The following is a 19,309-nucleotide window of genomic DNA, read 5'->3' on the forward strand; positions in this document are numbered from 1 at the left end:
TCAGCTTAACTTTGTAAGCTCCGCATTCAACTTTCCTTTGAGGTTGGTGAGAGACGGCTGACATGTCACTGAAAATGAAATGTAAAAAAACCAATTGAGACAAAGCGAGGATAAGGAGCTGTTTTGCTGACGAGATGTTGCTTTAATGCTCTGCAACTATTCATTAAATAAAATGTAAACTCTACCATTTCAAACGTTGCAGTAAAATGGTTTACTAGGTCAGACTTTTAATGGTTATTAGGGAAAACAAGAGCCAACCACTGCCAAATATTCTTTTCTGGGAAACATTTTATTTGAAAAGTCTTTTCCTGAGTTACAGTTTCAGAAGATTTATAATTATGGAACAGTCATCTCCCCCTCCCCCTTTCTTTTTTGAGACAAAGAAAAACAGAAAAATAACTTTGAGTATAAGCATTTGATGGTCTTTTTCCCCCCCTTTGAACAGAGTAATAGCTTTATATAAGCTTCCCAGAGGCTTGGATATTAATTGCACTTGAAGTCAATAGATTTTAGAGCCATGTGTCCAGAACTTAACCATCTTTGCTATAAATGGGGAAGGAGGCTATACAAGACTGCCAGAATCACCAGGCCTGCACAGTTACTATGTAAAAAACCATATGAAGGTATTCTCTTTGTGTAAAGAAAAATGTTGTTTTCATATCATTAGGTCTTATAAGAAGACAGACCTCTTCCAAACAAAAAATTCTAATAAGTGGAAGAAAAAGGGAGGAACATCTTGTACCATCTTTCTGTAATCTGGTTTAGTACCCCATTTCTTGGCTAATCTTACCTTAGTGGACCCTTGATGGTCTAGAGTGGTCTCATAAAGCTTCTGGTAATGTGTTCTGTGGAACAACATCAGAAAGGGAGGATGGTTGAAAGCCTATGGGTCACTATTTCCTTCTTTGGTGGTTGGTTGAGCCTGATCTCTCTTGACTTCATTATCTGACAAAAATATTTCATTCATCTAAATAATTGCTCTTAGCAGTGCAGCGAGTCATATGTTGGAGGTTTAATGGCTGACCTGCTACTTCAAGATCACCAATCATATTGTGTTGGCTTTACCAGCACCTGTAAAAAAAACCAACAACCAGCTATGTTCAAAATCACAGAATCACAGAATATGCTGAGTTGGAAGGGACCCATAAGGATCTTCGTGTCCAACCCTTAGCCCTCCAAAAGACCATCCCCAAGAGTTACACCATGTGCCTGAGAGTATCATCCAAACGCTTCTTGAACTGTTAGGCTTGGTGACAGAGTGTTTAAGGCAGACAGCGGCATTGGGAGAGTGACAGAAATCACATATTACTACAGAGGCATCCAAAATATCTAACTTCTGTTTGGTAGGCAGGCCATTTTATTTCAAATTGTTATTTAACTATTTTACCTCTACATATCCTTGTTATGTTGCATCAGGTTCTACTCAGTTAAGGTGGCTACTAATATTGAGCCAGGACATACCGGTTTATGGCCATTAGAAATGGTCTGTCGAGTAGTTCTGAGCTGATTTCAATGTGTCTGTTGAAGGGGAGGGTTGGAGCCTTGTTGTCCTAATAAAGCATCAAAGACTTAGAAGCAGGGTTGCAGTGTCCTGCTGAATTAAGTTACGGTTTAGTTCCGTTTAAAAAATTGTCTGCTGTTTCATAAAGCTCAAAGGTAGTTTTCCAGAACTGCTCAAGAGCAGTAAGCTTTAGTGGCATGTGAAGTAAAACAGCAGGCATCTACAGCAAAACATTAACAAAATTGCACTAGACAGAGGTGGTGCTAGTAGAAAATTGGAGGTAAAGAGTGGGTGACATTAGATTGATTCTCTCTGTCAGATAGAAAACTCTCTTTTCAGTAACTATTCACAACAAAATATGAAGTCTTCTGTAAAATAGTACATTGGGGAGTGGAAACCCCCACTATCCAACACACAGCTCCAACAGCAGAAGATGTAATAAGTTATTTTCTTGGTCATTATACCAGTTGACAGAACCTTCTGCGTCAGGTTTCTACAACAAGAAGCTTGAACTTCAGACGAAGAAATCCTTTTTGCCGTGGTTTTCTGAACATTTAAGTTCTATAGAGAAGTTGCTGCTATTATGGGCTTAATGGATAAAATGGATAAAATACAGAAATAAAAAAAATATTATAAAATATTTCTTTTAAAGTAAAAAGCAGAAAATTTTACAACTCCAAGACTTTACATTTGAAATGAGCTTCAACTTCATTGAGAGGAAGCATCTAAGGTGTAAGGACATGTGAAATAATACTGTCAATTGGCAGAATTATTAGTGATTAAATGTAGCTTTTTGAGAGCACTTTTCTTTCAGTTTGAAGTTATGTAGGTGTGTATATGTACTTAAGTACAGCAACCTCATGCAACTGTCTTGAAGATTTACCAGCCCAGATACACAAATCCACCTGCTCACCCCTTGCCTTAATAAGTGATGATGAAAAAATTTAATGGTGTTTTTATCTGTCCATCAAAGAAATTGCTTCTGTCTACTGGCTGGTAATGTTTTCCAAGGCTGATATGTGAATTTAAGTACGTATTTGTGTTTCACATTTTTCTACCTAGTACAGTGCAACAAAGACACACAGTATGTCTGCCATATAGTCAAAATATTTAAATAGTGTTACAAGACTACTAATCTAAAATAAGTTTAAGTGAAAAAGAAGATAGGAAACCATGATTTGGCAAAGTACCTTTTTCTTTACCATGTTCATTTTGAATTCCTGAGGATTACAAATGGGATATTAAAGGGTGAAAGCAGTTTCAGAATAATGCCAGTTGCACACTTCTTAAACTGGGAGCCACAGTTCTGACAGCTATTAAAAAAATAAAGTAACTTTTGTTTCTGGTTTTGTATAATGAGCATATAACAAAAAGGAGGTTTACTTCTACATTATCCTGCAGGTGTAACTGCTGTCTGTCAGTTTATCCTGTATTTTATTTTGATGATGAGAGAACACTAGGGAGAAAAAAAAATCTCTTAATCAGAAACCTTAACAGGAAAGAAAAATGTCTCAAGACAATGTCATGTATTACTGGTTATTTGTGATGGTTAAAAGAATTATCTGAAAACAAAGAAGTCTTTCACAATGAATCTAAAACACAAAAGCTCTAATAGCATTTACATCTGTGTATCATCCATGTCTCCAAATGCAAGTCATGAATAACACATAAACTAGAGTATATAGGGAACAGAAGTGCTAGCACATCATTTAAAATCCAACACACCCCATCGTCAGTGGAATCAAATACACAGCAGGAATGGTTCCAGTTGATAGACATACAATGAAGTCATTGAAAATGAAAACATATTAATTATGTTCCTAAAGGTTAAGATAGTAATGGCTGAATTCTCTAATCCTGGAATAATATTAATGTCCCAAATCCACTCAGGAAAAGTCCGTAGTGCTTAAAACATTGTGGAAAATTTTAGTAACATTTATTTGTATCTCATCCATGACTGACTCCACAGTATAGGGGGTAACAGGGGGAAGAGCAGGAAGTGCAAGACAAAGACAAACCAGGGACAATTATCAAAAAAAAAAAAAGAAAAAAAAAAGAAAGAAAAAAAAGATGTTCTTGGTCCAAACAAGCCACTTGCACTACATGAGCTAATTGTAGGAATAGACTATTTCTAAACTGCAGCTGTTATGTGCTTAAGCAAACCCTGCTGGGAGAACTGCTTTGTAGAACACCTAACACAGACACACAGTGTGTCCTTTAATAGAAGAATTCAAGTGCAGTGTATAGGGGAAACCTTTTCTGCTTCCAAATTTTCCCGAGCTTATTACAGGATGTGATCCTAGCTTTTCACTCTGGCATAGACTTCCCTTAAGTGTTTTCTATTTTCATTATCTTTTTGCCTATGTTAAATCAGAACAACAGAGGCTGATGTGTGTGTGTTGGGAAATGAGCAAGGGGGGCTGAGGGGAAATGCTCAGGTTTTGTGATAGAAAATGATAAGTGTCAAAAAAACCCCATAAAACACCTAGCCTGGTCATGATAACTTTTTTGTATAATACTTTCTGGTTGTCCCTGTGGAGTAGTAAGATCCCTCGTATCCTAGTAATTTTAGATGCATTCTTTCTCTACTCTTTTCCTCACCCTCCCTCAAATCCTCATACAGGCATCTCTGACACAAGACTATTGCACCTGGGTTCCTAACTATATTAACTCTATTGTGCTGGTGTGCTGAGCACCCTTGATCTTTAATGTCTTTATGCTAAAACCCAAATCCTCCCAACAGCAAGGGGTTAATTGTCTGCTTTCGATGTACTTAAAAACTCTCAGCTCTTGGGAATGATGTTTCCATGAGGATTGAATGTAATTACAAAATAATATAGGCGCTCTGACTTATTTTCAGTGAATGATACTTGAGTCATTGCTGTTTTTGCTGCATGTGTTTATATTGGGGCTCTTCCTTCAGTGTACTTGATGCAAGGTATTTGCAAATTTGAGCCTTTGGGCTTTAAATGTTGTGCTGCTTCTTCTGTTCCTTATTCACTACAGATTACATGTAATTGATGACCTGCATTTACAGACATGGGTGGTATACAGATGTAAATGTTATTATAGCTTTTATATTTTATGTTCTTTCTGAAAGATCATTTTGTCTTTGAATAATACTCCTGTTCAGATTTTGGGGGGTTTATCTCTAAAAGAGAATATGAAATGGATATTGCACATCGTATATTTCTTAAAAGTAATTTGGAATTTTAGGGTATGGGATTGGTGGTGACTGATACACTGCCTGGATGAGATATATCCCTTTGAAAATAACAGCGCCAGTACATGCCTGCATCTGTCTAACCTCATAATTCACTTTCACATTGGGTTATGGATGTCTGCATTCAGTGAGTCTATCTTCCCTTTAGGTATTATTTCAGCCCTTTGAGATAATAAGGAAAGTTTAATTGCGTTGTTAATTGATTTTTTGCACAACATTATTACCTTGATTGATTGCAGAGTTGATGAAAATGTTAGACACAGGCAGTGTAAAGTATCAGCCCAGTAAGGAGTGGGAGCCTTGTGGAGAATAGATAACCTTGATGTTAAGAGCTATATCCTTCAGATATGTCTTCCCTTGACATATTGATGGCCCTTGAAAAGGGAAAAGCTGATTGTATGCAGAATGCAATCATTAAACCCACTTCAGCTGGCTGTTGATTAATTTGTTTTTTCCTGAAGGATCTAGTTAAAAAGAAGGCCTCACTAGTATCAACAGCAGCCATTTTCCAGGCTTCAGATTATACTTAACCCTCTCCTAGAAGAAAGAAAAATGATACTGTCTTGGTTTAGACAGGCAGATTGTCTGCAAACATTGAGTCGAACTGCAATTTGGGGATTATAACACTCACTTTACCCCGCTAACTACTGCTTCCTCTATGACCTCTCCTCCCCCTGCCTTCAGTATTCAGCTTCACCATAGAAAGCAGAAAGTCACGTTTGATGTTTTCTGAGTAAGGGCAGTGTCTGTTCTCAGCAGAGATGCCAACAGGGATGTCAAGCTTGTTTTGCCCAAAGACTGAAATACTTCAGTAGCATATAGCTGCTTCCCAGGAGCCTCTCTGAAGTGACCACAGGGTTCACTGCACACACGTAAGTGGTTAAGCTTTCCTTATCCCTGAAAAGATCTTTCTTGTATAATTTTTTGTTATTGTTTTTGAGATCTTTGAGGTCTTCTGTAGGGCAGTTTGTGCTGCTCAGTGCTACCCCAGGCTTAACAGCAGCACTCATGTGCCCTGTTGTTGGATACTTTTAACCAAACATTGGCTGCCTTTCTCACTGTGAATTCATGTGATGGTCTAATCCCAGACTACTTGCTACCTTCAGAGCACTTTCTGTTTTAATAGCACCCACTCTGAGAGCAAACATGGAGAGCATTGCCTAAATGGCCTTCCTGTGGCAGAAGGGGCTTCCTTGGCTAAAAAGCATTCTGCGGATTGAGGGACAGCTTCTGTCTTAAGTAATTTGTACCAGCAAATGACTCAAGACTTCCAAAATATTTATGCAGCTTTAACCAAGCAATTTAATGCCTCTGAATGTGGTGGACACTTTATCCTTCTGTTAACTATTTGAAAGATATTTGGTAAAGTAACAGGTTATTGCTTCCTGTTGAGCTTGGTAGTCTCAAAGACAGTTGCTCTTAATTGTGTGTGTGAGTGATAACAGTGATCAGTGTTGCTTGATTGTTTGGCCAAATGTTTTTTATTAGGTCCAATGTCCACATTTTGCCAGTGGGCTCCTTTTTAATATGAGAACATGTTAACTTGTGACATAGTCAAGTCTGACAAATCTGAACCAGCCAAATAAGTGAGTAATATTTCAAGCTGCCAAGGCAGGTGAATACTGATTAATTGACACAGTCCAAGAGCTCTCACCAATATCCGTGCTCTGGTGGAAAACGTTTACTAAGCGTAATACTTGTTAGAAAGTCTTTGGTGCTTTGACTAAACTTTAATGACTCTGACCCTAATGGCGGGGTTTTAATGTGCCTCTCTCAAGCTATTGCTTAGTCCCCAATCTTTTCTCTTTAGCAAAAAGCTTCCATAAAGGCTAAAAGTGCACCTGTAAACTATGTTCTACTGACCACTGTGATTTAACCTGCAGCCCCCATCTCATTAGCATGTTCTTTAAAGGAGGCTGAGGAAAGGGAAAAGAGTTGAGGATACAGAACAATGACAGTGTTTTGGCTTTCAGTACTAGAGGCAGTCGGGGTTGAGAACTAGACTATGGCCAGTATCTATTTAGCAATAGCAAATGGTATATCATACAGCATAGAACAAAATTCTAAGAGGCAAGCCCAGACTTAGTCCAGAGAACTAGATATTTTCTGAATACTTTGAGTATTTGGATCCAGATCCATTTCTGATTTCACTTGATGCTATATAGTAATAGTAATAGAAGAGAGAAAGGAACTCACCAGCTGTTGGGGGGTCCGGATGTGTCTTACGTAGTGCCAGATGCCTTCAACTTTCACTGGAAATCAAGGGAATCCAGGGCCTTGTAGTATCAGCTTCTTAAAAAACACTTGTTTTTGTATTGGGAAAGATCATAGCAACCCTATCATTAGCTATTAGTTAAATGGTTTTTTTGTTTCTGAGGAAAGGCTTGTGGAAAGGAGCAAGGCAAAGAAGGTTCCCTTAACTGTATCATGATATGACAGCAGCACTATTTAATTATACTCTTTAATTTTATTTGAGAGACTTTCTTTCCCAGCTTTAAAAATAAAAAGCAACTTGTCTTTATTTTAGATGACTCTCTTGAGAAATTTGAAACCAGTTGAGCCAGACTAAATTTTCTATGGCTTTTTCTTCCCCTAATGTGAACTCCTGCAGCAGGAACACATTTGAGATCCAAAAGCAAGTTTTACTCATGAGATGAGCCAAATTTGTGTCTAAACTCTCCAGAAGGGCCCTGCTGCTCAAATTTTTTTCACATAGGAATTTGTAATTTTATTGGAATGCTTGCAGACTTTCCGAATAATTATTCCAAAAGTTTGCTTTCTGCCCCATAAATCATGGTACATTTGTTTAATTCTATCACAGTTACTAAAAGAATTTACTTCCCTCTTTTTTCCCCTTGCATTTTATTGCTAATGCAATCTGTGCATGGTTAAAATTTTGTGAAGTATGATTAAATTTTAGTTGCTTTTTGTTTTCTTAATGACCTTGCCATTCTTTATGGTTTAACTCCTTTGATGAGTAATGTAAGTATTATTATTAGAATGTAGCCCAAAGTGTAGAGCAGCCAGCAGAAATGCCATTTTTGCATATGTTAGCCAAATTAACTGAAAATCTTCTAAGTTTGTATGGTGAGTGTACACTGAACAGCTGAACTTTAAGTTATGGCGGGGAAGGGATTTTACAACCTCCTTTTCCTCCATCATTTTGAATATATTAAAAGTATCTCTTACACCGCTTCAGTGGTTGCACTGTTTCATTAACAAAAGTAATAGAAAGACCGTTCAAAGCAGTGCTGGCATTTATGCAGTGGATGTGAGAGAAGAACAAGTGCCACCTCGGCTGCAGTGGAAGCCGATGGTGGAGACGGGCGGTCGCCTCCCCCTCCCGCCTCCCCCGGACAACATTTTGAGCCTTTTGTTCAGAGCACTACCCCGCCATCTGTATACACAAACTGATGCTCACTGAGATTAGTCCACCAGAAGTCAGGCTCCTGGGCTAAAGACTGAAAGCAGAGGTTGTATAAATATGGGCTTTGATCATGACAGAACAAGAAATTGGCTGCAAAACTAACAACCAGTATTGCTTTAATTGCCATCCCCGCCTGTTTGGCGGCGGGTGCGGTGCGGGTTTTAGACAAATGCCTGCTGCCCTCTAGTGCCCACGGGCTCGGCCTGAAGCTGCAGGGCCCAGGCGAGCCGGGCAAACAGGGCTCTTCTGGCCAGGAGTGGCTTTTTGCCTGGTTGCTAACATTGCCTGTCCAGTTTGGGCTGTTTGGTCATAAATAGAAAGCAAATAAGCTCTTGTGACGTAGGTTTAGAGATGAAGGGTATTTAATAGATATAACTTGACTTGCGTTGAATATTTACAGTCATTTTTTTTGCCTTTACTCTGCTTCTTTTATTTTGACCATATATGAGAGAATGAGATATATGAAGAAGTGTTTTAAAGACTAAAAGAACTGTAAAATCAGTCTTCCTTTCCTCCATCTCCTTCAAGGACATTCAATATATCCAAATGTAAGCATCAGTTCACCCATAAAATCTTGCATGCTGATGCTTTCTGTGCACCTGGGTTTCCTTGACTGTAGTAGCAAGCTAACTATACAATTTATGTGTCTGAGTAATTAGAAAAATCTGCTTTAATTTTTCAACACATTTCATGAGAATTATTTCATCATGAGTCATCATTAATTCCATCCATGACATTAAAAATACAAAACTGGCAAAGATGCACTGAAGAGAAAAAAGCCTTTGGTTGGGTTTTTTTGCTTGTTTGTTTGGATTTTTTTGTTTGATGCTTTTTGCTTCATTTTCTCTAGAAAGAGACATCTCACTCCCCAACATATTTCTCTTATGATGGTTACAATAAGCATGGAAATATTCCAAAGAAATCCCAAGTGTAGGACCTTAAATTGTAACAATGATACCCAGAGGAGTATGGAACTGGTTAATGATTTAAAGTAATATACCCTAAATACTCCTATTTTAGCCAACAGTAGAGAATCTGTAGACAGCACATGCCCAGATCAAAGCTGATCATGTCAATGTCATTCAAGGAGGGAAAGATACCCTCCTTTTTCCCTTCTCTTCCCCCTACCCTTTTTTTAAACAAAGTATGACATCTGAGGAACAGTGTGTTGATTGTTCCACTGCCAGGATATGCATAATGGAAACATTAGCTCCAAGATAACTTTTAATCTGTCAGCCTAATGGCTCCTTAATGTGTAGAGGGCTTTAAATGTATGTCAGGCAGGGCTGTATAAAGTAATATAGTTTGTGGCCTGAATGGATCTAGATGACTCCGCACCATGACACAATATGGTTTATTATTAAGTATCAGCTCATCAGCTTATTCCCACGGACTTGGACAAGCTTCTCAATTTTCCAGTAACAGATTATGTGAGAAAAAGCTTGCAGTGCATTTTTTCTCTCCTCTTTTTTCTTTCTTTTATTTCTCTCCCCTTCCAAATTACAAGTTTCATCCCCAGTTGCACTGGGAGCCCTGAAGTGTATTTACAGCAGGCTGCACTTTATCACACATCAGCTTGACTGCTAGTTTACACTGAACATTTATGCAGCTTCCTTGGCCCAGGATGCAAACTTCACATCTTTGTATTCCTATCACCTTCATCGCAAATTTTTTCCAACATCCTCTCCCTGTTGACTGCTTTCCTCCTCCCTCCCCTACTCTCACTTCCCTACATACTCCCCCCTTTCCCCCCCTTCCTACAACCAGGCCAGTGAGACTTGACATGTCACAGTACTTGTCTGTGCAGGATACTTGCAATAATGCAGTGTGTTAGTTTGCCTTCTGTGATTCCTCTCAGCTTAGGTATATAATTTCAACACCATTGCTGTAGACTGGATACAGACTTGATTTTGTGCCTTTCACTAATTTCTTTCAGTCTGAAAGACTATTTTATGCCCTATGCTGTAGAATGTCCAGAGGAAAATGTTACCACCTTTCAGCATGCCTGTGCAGAGAGCAGAGCAAAGAGGTAATTAATCTCCTCTGAATGGGAAGGTTACCTTCCTTGAATGTTGTTACCCCCCCGAGGGAGGGGAGAATCAGAATCAGCGGTTTGCTACTGAAGGTACATCTTCTTTCTCCAGGAAACCTGCAATGGACCACAATCCCTAATTCATGGGCACCTCTTTGAGAGTATTTGGGGACACTGTGAGTATTGTGGCCATGATGTAGGAATTCCACCTTCGCCACAGGAGCTCTGGCCTCAACCTTCTCAAGCACAACCTAATCCCTTTATGCACAGCTAGTTTTGGAGGAATTATGCATTATTTTTGCTTACATGTAGTGTTTATATCCTCTTAAAAATATTAACTAATTTATAACATAAGGAAAGTTAATATTTGTTCATTTGTTATGTAAGCACTCATACTTTATGATATTTTAGGGAATTTATCTCTGGGTTTTGTTTATCGCTGTGATATTTCAGGTCATTATAAGATACTCTTCTACAGTATTTAGCTGTGGCACAACCAAAGGCATTCATATCCTTATCTGTTGTATTCTCCTCTTTATGTTGCTCCCTCTGCTCTGATTTAAGGAGTCTAGATCCTGTGTCTTGACTCTAGCCTGGAGCAATCTGGAAACTGCAGTTGCAACAAGCAGATTTAATGGTAGTAGTCAGAGATCCCATCACATAGCAAGGACAGCTGCAACTCTTCTGTTCTTTTCCCATGTCGTGTTGCAGTTTTTGAGCTCAAGCTTCCCCACACTGGTGGTGGTTTGTTTACTGGGGTAGAATGGAAGTCTGAGTGGACCTCTCTGGGTTACATACTTGGCTGCTTTGGGGAGGACTCGGTGACCCAGGTGATCGTTTACATCTTTTCTTATCTTCTAAGTGGTCTTCTCAAATTCCCATGTCAGAGAATTCATAGGCTGGATCATATTCAATAGAAACAATCGTTTTGTTTCACTAAAAGTCAACATGAAGTACAAAAGTCTGTCTATAATTCCCTCCTTTCTTGTCATATAAATTTATAGTTTTAAACTTTTAATTAAATTTGGTTTATTTTACCAAACATGGACCAATATGGACAAACAACATAGCTCAACAAGCATTTTTTTCCACTTTTGGCCCTAACAGATTTCAAAAGTTAAAGGCTTTGTTGTTTCTAATTGCTCAAACTATTGTTCTTGTTTATAAAAATGTATTTCTACATAAACACCCATAAAGACCCAACTATAAATAAATGTCTGCAAATTAAAGTAGATGAATGAACCTTAGAAGACTAACTTGGACAAACATCCAATTTCCAACATTTTTAGAAAAAGTTTGGGTTTTTTTTATTTAATTTGTAAAGTATCATATGTCACAGCCACAAGACTCAGTAGAACTGAAACTGCACTATTTGGGTCTACATAAACTGTTTTATTCTTTTTTTTCCTATTACTGTTGGATATTTAGCATCTCTCTTCTCCTCTCCTTCTACCCCATCCCAGAGTCCTGCGAAGCTTTGCATGAATCTGTGCTCCTCAGATTTCAAGATGATTTTGCTGAATGGCAGATTAATGTTTTTGTGGGTTTGGTTTTGTTTGGTTTGGTTTGAATGTGGTTTTGTTTGATTTTTTTGGGGATTGTTTTTTTCTTAATTCAAGGACAGCCAAGAAAATATTTTGAAGGAGCAGATTCATAAATATTTTGATACTTTTTACATCATTCAGTTGTTTGAATATTCTTAATGATGGATATAAAATAGCTCAGGATGGAATGTAGATGGAATTTAGATGGAATGAATTTTTATTTTTTTTTTAACTAAAGTGACTGTGAGAGTATATATACTTTAATTCTCCTGATTTAGCAGAAAAATATAACCTATGTGCTACTGAAGGTGAGAGGATTAGGCTTCTAATTTTTTCAAAATCTCTAGTACTACATTTCTCATAGAAAGTCAAAATGGAATTGAAAATAAGAAGTTGTGAACTAGACAACTAGATAAAGTTGTTAAAATTTCCAGGAAGATAAATATAAAATAAAAAATTTCTAAACTCCTGTACAAAAGGATTTTTTTTTTTAAAGTAGCTTTACTTATTCCTTAGATGAAAAGATTTTTAAGAGTTTTGAATTAATTTGACTCATGGAGGTGTTTTGCCTAAATCAGTAGCGTTTTAGACTTGAAACTGTTCATAGATGGGTATTTATTCTCTAAATCTTGTCAGTAGGGAATTATTTTCCTTTAAAGGAAGTTTATATTAATATTTAAGGGAATTTTGCAACTTCTGTTCATTAATTGTAGAATATGCCCAAGTGCCTATGAAAAAAACGATAATGGTATTGATATTTCATTCTGAAGGGTCTCAAAACAATTTACAGATTGGTAGTATAACCACACTGAAATGCACCCAGCTTCTTGGTGGAACATGGCAGCTGTTTAATAGCCCATAGCAAAACTACACAACAGCAGGTTGTATAAAAAGAGATGAATATGGATCAAATACAAATTGGCAGCGAAGGATTTAGGTACTGTACTCTAATTAAAGTTAGGTGAGGTGGACTTCCACTAGAATATTGAGTCTGTGTATGAAATGCTACACTTTATCTGACCTAGTACAATGACCTGTGGTTAGTCCATCTGAAAGAAAGGCAGAAGGCTGTTTACTGAAATGTAGTCCTTGATATATACTACAGACCAGTGTTTGACAAATAAATTTAACTGCGAATATTTTGCTTTTTTTCCTTGCAGAGGGATTTATTAAAAACATTTGATGTTAAAATGAGTGCCTGATAGGGGTGTTGGGCAGATGTGGCAATAGGTTTTGATGGGGGTGGCAAAATTTTGGGGGCTTGACTACTTAGTTTTAGTAATTACTTTTTAAAAAAACCTGAATGCTACTGGAGGAAGCTGTGTTCCTAACAGCTCCCTGAGTTGTGATGGCTGAGAGGTAGTATTTTTGTAGATATAGAGTATTTATTTGCTAGGAAAAAGATAAAAGCAAGAAAGGCAACAAGATGCTATTAGACAACAATTTCTTTATGTTACCTGTAACTAACGCAGGCTGTATGATCTATAGGTCTAGCACGTTCCATTGGAACTTATTTTTACCATTTTTTATATAATACATGAAGATCTTTAAACTTTTTTTTCTCTAGGAAAGTGTATAGAGGTCCAAGTGTAACATAGCTCTCTGCAAAACATGCCCAATTTAAAAGGAGCTAACATGACTTGAACTTTTTCATGTGTTTTAGTATGCATGTATGTATTTATTTATTTATTTGGATAATTGGGTTTTCCCTCAGCTAAGGAAAAGCTGGTGTTGCTGACATTACAATGTGTTTGTGAAGAAAGACTGATACCACAACACATGCAGGCAACTGCAAGGTCATTACTTACCCAGCATAATTAGAACATCCATTCCAAAGGGTGAAAACATTTAAAAGATAAAGAGTGAATTTAAAAAGGATTCTTCTCAATGCATTTTTTTCATAATTATAGTTTTAACAGCTTGTGGTGATGGTAGAATCAGCTACTTAAGAAAAATTAGAAGCCTCATTCAGGGAAGATGATCCCTCAAGAGACCTTGTGTTGTCATTTCTTAAGAACCTTGAGCAGAAACCTCATTCGGGATGCTGTGTATTGTTTTGATGTATAGGGGGTATACTTAGCTTATTATGGCCAATGCTGGATATTTTAATTAAAAAACACCAGAACAGCCACAGCTGTATTGTTTTCCCCTTATTCCTCCCCTTGCCTGTGTGAAAAAGCACAAGACTTCTCTTACCCCTGAACTACAAGGAAAGAATACCATAGCAGAAAGGCAGAAAAGAAGCAGTAGCTTTCCTAAATTCACATGTGAAATATCTTAGCATCAAAATTCTCACAGAAACCTTTTGCAGTTCTCTGCAGTTGCCAAAGGGAGGTGGGAAGACAAAAAAACAAAACAAAAGAAAAAACCCACACCGGTCACTGCATTTAATTTATGAGCAAGATTCTTGTTTTACAAATAACCTTCATGATAAATAAGGTCTCATGGCAACATTTTCAACTGTGCTTTTATCAAGACTCTCTGAGCAGTGTGTGTAATATGCCTGGCAATCGAATCACAGCTGTGTGCCTGGGTAGGGAATCTCTGCGGAGACAACACTTCCTTAATTTAAACAATTGTAGGCTGCAGGATTTCAAAAATTTCAGCTGACTTTAACTGTCACTAGCCCAAGCACCTTTATCCCCAGGCGAGCAGCAGCAGCTGGATTTCATTTCCTGCTGCCAGACTGTCCGACATCTTTGCTGAACATCCCAGGAACAGAGCATCTTTACTTTAAGGATTTTATTCAAGGTGACAGCTCCTCACACTTTAGCGTTCAGATCACCTCAAGTAGCTGAGATATCAGTGAAAATGAGAGCACTTCTCCAGCAAACTCCAAATTTAGATTGACTGAGGTTATCCTTAGGCCTCTAGACCCAGCCTCCACAACAGCACAGGCCTGCCAGTAACTTTAAAACTACAGCGGAGTTTGTAATGATGTCTGGGGAGAAATAATCTGCCAGAGCAGTGGAGAATACTATAAGCGATAGGAAATGATGTCAGATTTAGTTAGGGCTGGAGACAGTGTTAGAATATACTTGGCATAATATGGCACCGGTATCTCTGTCAGCATCTCTGTTTTCTGTCACCGCACACAATCCCAGGCCTGTCTGTAGCCCTGACAGCGTCTTTTCAGATCAGGTTATTGCCAACTTGGAGACTGGCTCAGCGCAGCACCATACAGCCCCCTTTGTTTGAAGTCTGCCCTTTTGTCATTAATGCACTTGATGTCTATTTAAATCTGACGGTGAATGCAGTATCTGTTTTCCTGTCAAGAGATCATTGACAATATTAATACCTCATGTCCTTGCCTCATTTTCTAAGCACTGACACCTAGCTATAGTCTCCAGCATTCATCAAACAGCACTCTCTCACCAGCATCTCTATAAACAGTCTTGCTTCCAGTCCTTAAGAAATGCGACAGACCTCAAACAAGACTTTTATCAATGCCAGCGAAAAAGGAGTCTGAGGAATGCCATTAATAAACTGCTCATATCCTTTGCATTTAGAGCTCTAAATGGCCTTGTTACCAACCTAATGCCTGCTGCAGCCTGACTTGGGATATCTTTTTAGGGGATGAAAATCTTGTTTTTCATTAGATGCTTGTTTAGGAATGCTAATATCATCCTTTGAATGTGGAAACTGCTCCACTAGTGAAATTATTGAAATTTAAATTATTGAAATTGAAATTATTGAAGAAAGCTCTATGGAGGAGGGCGAAGGGATTGGACACTGCACCATATAGTCCCCATCTGTGTTATCCTGAAGAAGAATGTTTTTCACAACAAATGACAGGCCTATCAATTTTTCTCCCCACCCTCATAGGAATGTGTTACCATCCTGATGCCTTAGAAAGAAAGAAGAGCATTAATCTTGCACAACCCATGCCTTCCAAAGCTTTAGTATCTTATCTGACAGATGTTATACTGGAAAAAAATGGATGCAGATTATAAAAGCTTGTATAGTGAATTCATACTGCAGGTGGGCACAGTATTTGCTCTGTGAGTCCTGGAAATCTAAAACAACAATGAATTGAGGCTTTGCTCCTCCCCTGTCTTTACCCTTTATGTAAGGCAGTGTTTGTCCCCTTTGGGGTAGGTTATGTTTGCCCTCATAGAGGTGAACTAGGTACTTGCGGAGTGACTGCTCTGTTAAGACACTCCCAAGGTAGAGGAGGCCCTTCCACCTTCTTTCTGTTCATGGGAGATGACTTTAATTTGACTATACATGTGTGAGGGCTCAAAGAATAACTCTGCTAGTAAAATTTAGCATCTTAGAGGATGTTCTCAGGTGGGATGTGACTGTGAACTTACGCTTTCACATACCACTTAGTACCACCAGAGGGGATGCTTTTAAATAAGGTAGTGAGATTTGCAGGTACCTGTGTCTCACCCGCAGCAGTTAAGGCTTCCTCAAGCATCTTTCTGCCTGTACTCACTGAGAATAACACACCTTGTTTCCCAAAACCAGTATTCTGGATAATTTTTGAAAGCATACTCCATATGCCAATATGTAACATAATTATAATTGTATCTTGCTCATGGGATGTTGTGATGGTGTTCTGAGAAATACTTTGGAAATGTTTTTACTAAGTGTTTGTTTGTATGCTGGAGTCTGGAGGGCTAAATGTTCTAACCCGTGTCTGTTGATGACTTCCAATGTAGATTTCAGCCGGTCACTTCAGTTCGCTGTCACTGGAAAGCAGGAATGGCTTTAGGTGTTTGCAGTATGACTCTGTGACAGTTCAAAGGGTTTTTCCAGGATCCACATTAAACTGTAATTATTTGCTGGTTTTTTTCCTTTTTGGTTTCATTCACCAGGAAAACCTTTTAAATAAATAGCAGGGACAGAGCAGAAAGCACAAAATATAACTTCAACCCAGACTTTCTGTTTTTCAAAAGCAGAAGAGAGGTGCTGTGATTTAAAATGCAGTATATGATGTTTCAGTGTTATGTAGTTCTGATTTTGAAGAAACTTGTGGATTTATGTTTAACAGGATAGGTCATGATGTATTTGAAGACGTTTTCCCAGCGGATTCAAAACTGCTGTTTGAAATGGCAATACTGAATATTTCAAATACACAAACTTTCTTTTGCAGGAAAAGAGAAAATTGCTCCCTTCCTTCCTTCAAATTTCCCTAGTTATGTGCTTTATTGCATATTATGCCACTTCAGTCCTAACTGTAATTAATTTCGTTTTTATTGTAGGCATTCTGGGGAAATGTCGCTACATTTACTACGGAAAACATTCCGAGGGCAACAGATTCATCCGAGATGACCAGCTATAAAACACAGTGCTGTTTGGTGCCTCTTCGATCCCTCCACATGAGAAGCACAAATTGCATCTAAATTTTAAGCGTGTAACTGAAGTCCTCTAGTGCCTTCTGCTGACTTTGCCAAGCCTGTCAAGATCATCCTTCTATCTTAGTCTGAGTAGTCACATAGAGATTGACATGATTGCCTTTAAGCAGGTTCCATCCACCAGTGTGACAGACAGCTGCAGCCGAGCACCCGGCCTGACAGGAGGAGCACAGTGATGGATTGCCTGGTCCAATTGCTGCTCCAGAAGAGCAGGGGTCACACCTGGGGCTGCAGTGAGCATGCTCCAGCGCTCGGCGCCTCCGCAAACGCAGCGCGTTTATCTCCGGCTTGCCTGTTGAGAGAAAGTGGCTGCTGATATCAAAGTGTTTATAAAAGAGGGAGGCTGTAATTTCAGATGAAAAAGCCCTTATCTGTTCTTATTTTTTTCCCCTGTGAATTAAGTGCTTGTGTTTCTATCATCTCATACATGCCTACACAAATCCGTTCACGGTTTGGTAGGACCCCCACTCACCCCCAAATGGTCCTAGACAGGTTATTTTGTCGTTCAGCAGGGGAAAAATATATCCTGAAAATATTTTGGCCATGCAAAGTACTATTGATTTGTATAGTTGTTTATATGCAAAGGAAAAAGATTTAAGTAATTTCCCAGACAAACAAAATTTGCTAATTCTTAAATTACATCTCAACGTTTACTCACTCTTACCTTCAGAAAAGTGAACATTTTGTAATTCTGGCACAGTTTAACTGTATATACTTGGAAGAAGCTCTCATTAGTGATATTAACAATGTGTGTTATTCCTGGTTTGTTGAACAAGATATTTTTGACTTTTAGGGACTATGTTTAGAATTAAATACTTAAATCTGGGGGGAAAAAGTTCCTAAAAGGAGTGATATAATCTGCCACCAGATGCATAGGATTATTCAGAGGGGAGAAAATCAACAAAAGTAAATGGTAGAATTAACATAATTAACAGCTTTACTAATATAGAGAGATAAGTTCTGAATAATCCCTTTTGATGTCTATGTAGGAAAGGCTATTGTCAAATTTTCAGTCACAAAAATAAAAATTCATGGCAAATTTCCTACTTTTCTGATAACGAGGTTGGATATATTAGAATCATGAACTCGTGACTGTGGAAAAAAAATCCCATACTTCATGCATATATTAAGTGCTACTGGATACAATGGGATTGTCCAAGGAATATGCAAAAATTCTGACCTCTGGACTATTCCAAACCCATGCATGTTGGTCCCGGTTGAGAGCTATCACTACCTAGCAGTTCTTGGTTTGTTTAAAATTACTTGGTGGCCTTTATTCACTTTCCTGGTTGAAAAAAAATGGCAGTTTTTAGAAACTGCCTACTTTGGGGGTCTATTATCGGCTAGTGTTATAGGTGGAAGTGAACTGGACATTGAAGTCAGTTGTGAAATTGGGTTTGACTGATGAAATAGAATGAGACACTGGCAGAGTACCAAAGGAAAGCTTGCTGCTGCTGAGCATGTTAGGCTTTACTCAGTAAATGGAAGCCTTTGCTCATTCTGAAAGTCTATAATAAATCTTTAACAGATACTTAAAATCAGTGATGAACGTAGAACAATCTAGTTCACACCACTTGGAGTTCAAATTGAGCTCTGAGCCGTTTGCCATGCAAATTGGTGTCTGTAAAGCACATTTTGGCCACCTACAGCGCCTCTTCTAATGTCGTACGTGACTACAAATGAAATGCCAATTCACTTTGGAAGTCCTAGGAGATATTGGATAAATGAAAACTACACACCTCTTTCTTTAATCAAAAATATAATTAGAAATATTTAGGGCACTTGTCATTTCTCTTGGTTACCAAAATAACAGCAATCCTACTTTGCTCCTATTGTGTTGTCTGTTTTGAAGTTTCCACACATTTTGGCCATGGCAATGTTACAGGCAGCAGGGTTCTGAGCAGGGGTGTTTGGAATAACCTAATGTCACTTTCAGTCTGGTTGCATATATGTTCTTGTCTTTATAAAGGCTTTAACCCTGCCTCAAACAATAAACAGCACTTGCAAACTGACCGCATGATTTTTCCATCTTTATTTTGCTTGTTTACTTTTCCTAATGTCAAAACCATTTGTATCATTTTCAGGAGCGTTTTCTTCCTAGCAAAGCTTTGGAGGCAAAAATATTTTTGGAAGGAAATGTGAACAAAGTGTCTTCCACTTTGGTTTTTGTTTTCACTTGGGGGATTATATACCTATAGTTAAATATGGTAAAACCCTAATTA

General features: G+C 38.2%; 1 protein-coding gene across 1 annotated transcript in view; it reads left to right on the forward strand.

Moving 5' to 3' along the window:
• LRMDA (leucine rich melanocyte differentiation associated) overlaps positions 1-18,184 on the forward strand; it is a 645,824-nt gene extending 627,640 nt beyond the window's left edge. Inside the window, exon 7 of the mRNA XM_032694727.1 lies at positions 16,935-18,184. Within this exon, the coding sequence (XP_032550618.1) occupies positions 16,935-17,014 (80 nt within the window). The 3' untranslated portion in view covers positions 17,015-18,184. The remainder of the gene's footprint in view (positions 1-16,934) is intronic.
• The last annotated feature ends 1,125 nt before the right edge of the window (positions 18,185-19,309 follow it).

The sequence above is a fragment of the Chiroxiphia lanceolata genome, chromosome 8 (genome assembly GCF_009829145.1).
Source record: "Chiroxiphia lanceolata isolate bChiLan1 chromosome 8, bChiLan1.pri, whole genome shotgun sequence".
NCBI classification, from domain to species: Eukaryota; Metazoa; Chordata; class Aves; order Passeriformes; family Pipridae; genus Chiroxiphia; species Chiroxiphia lanceolata.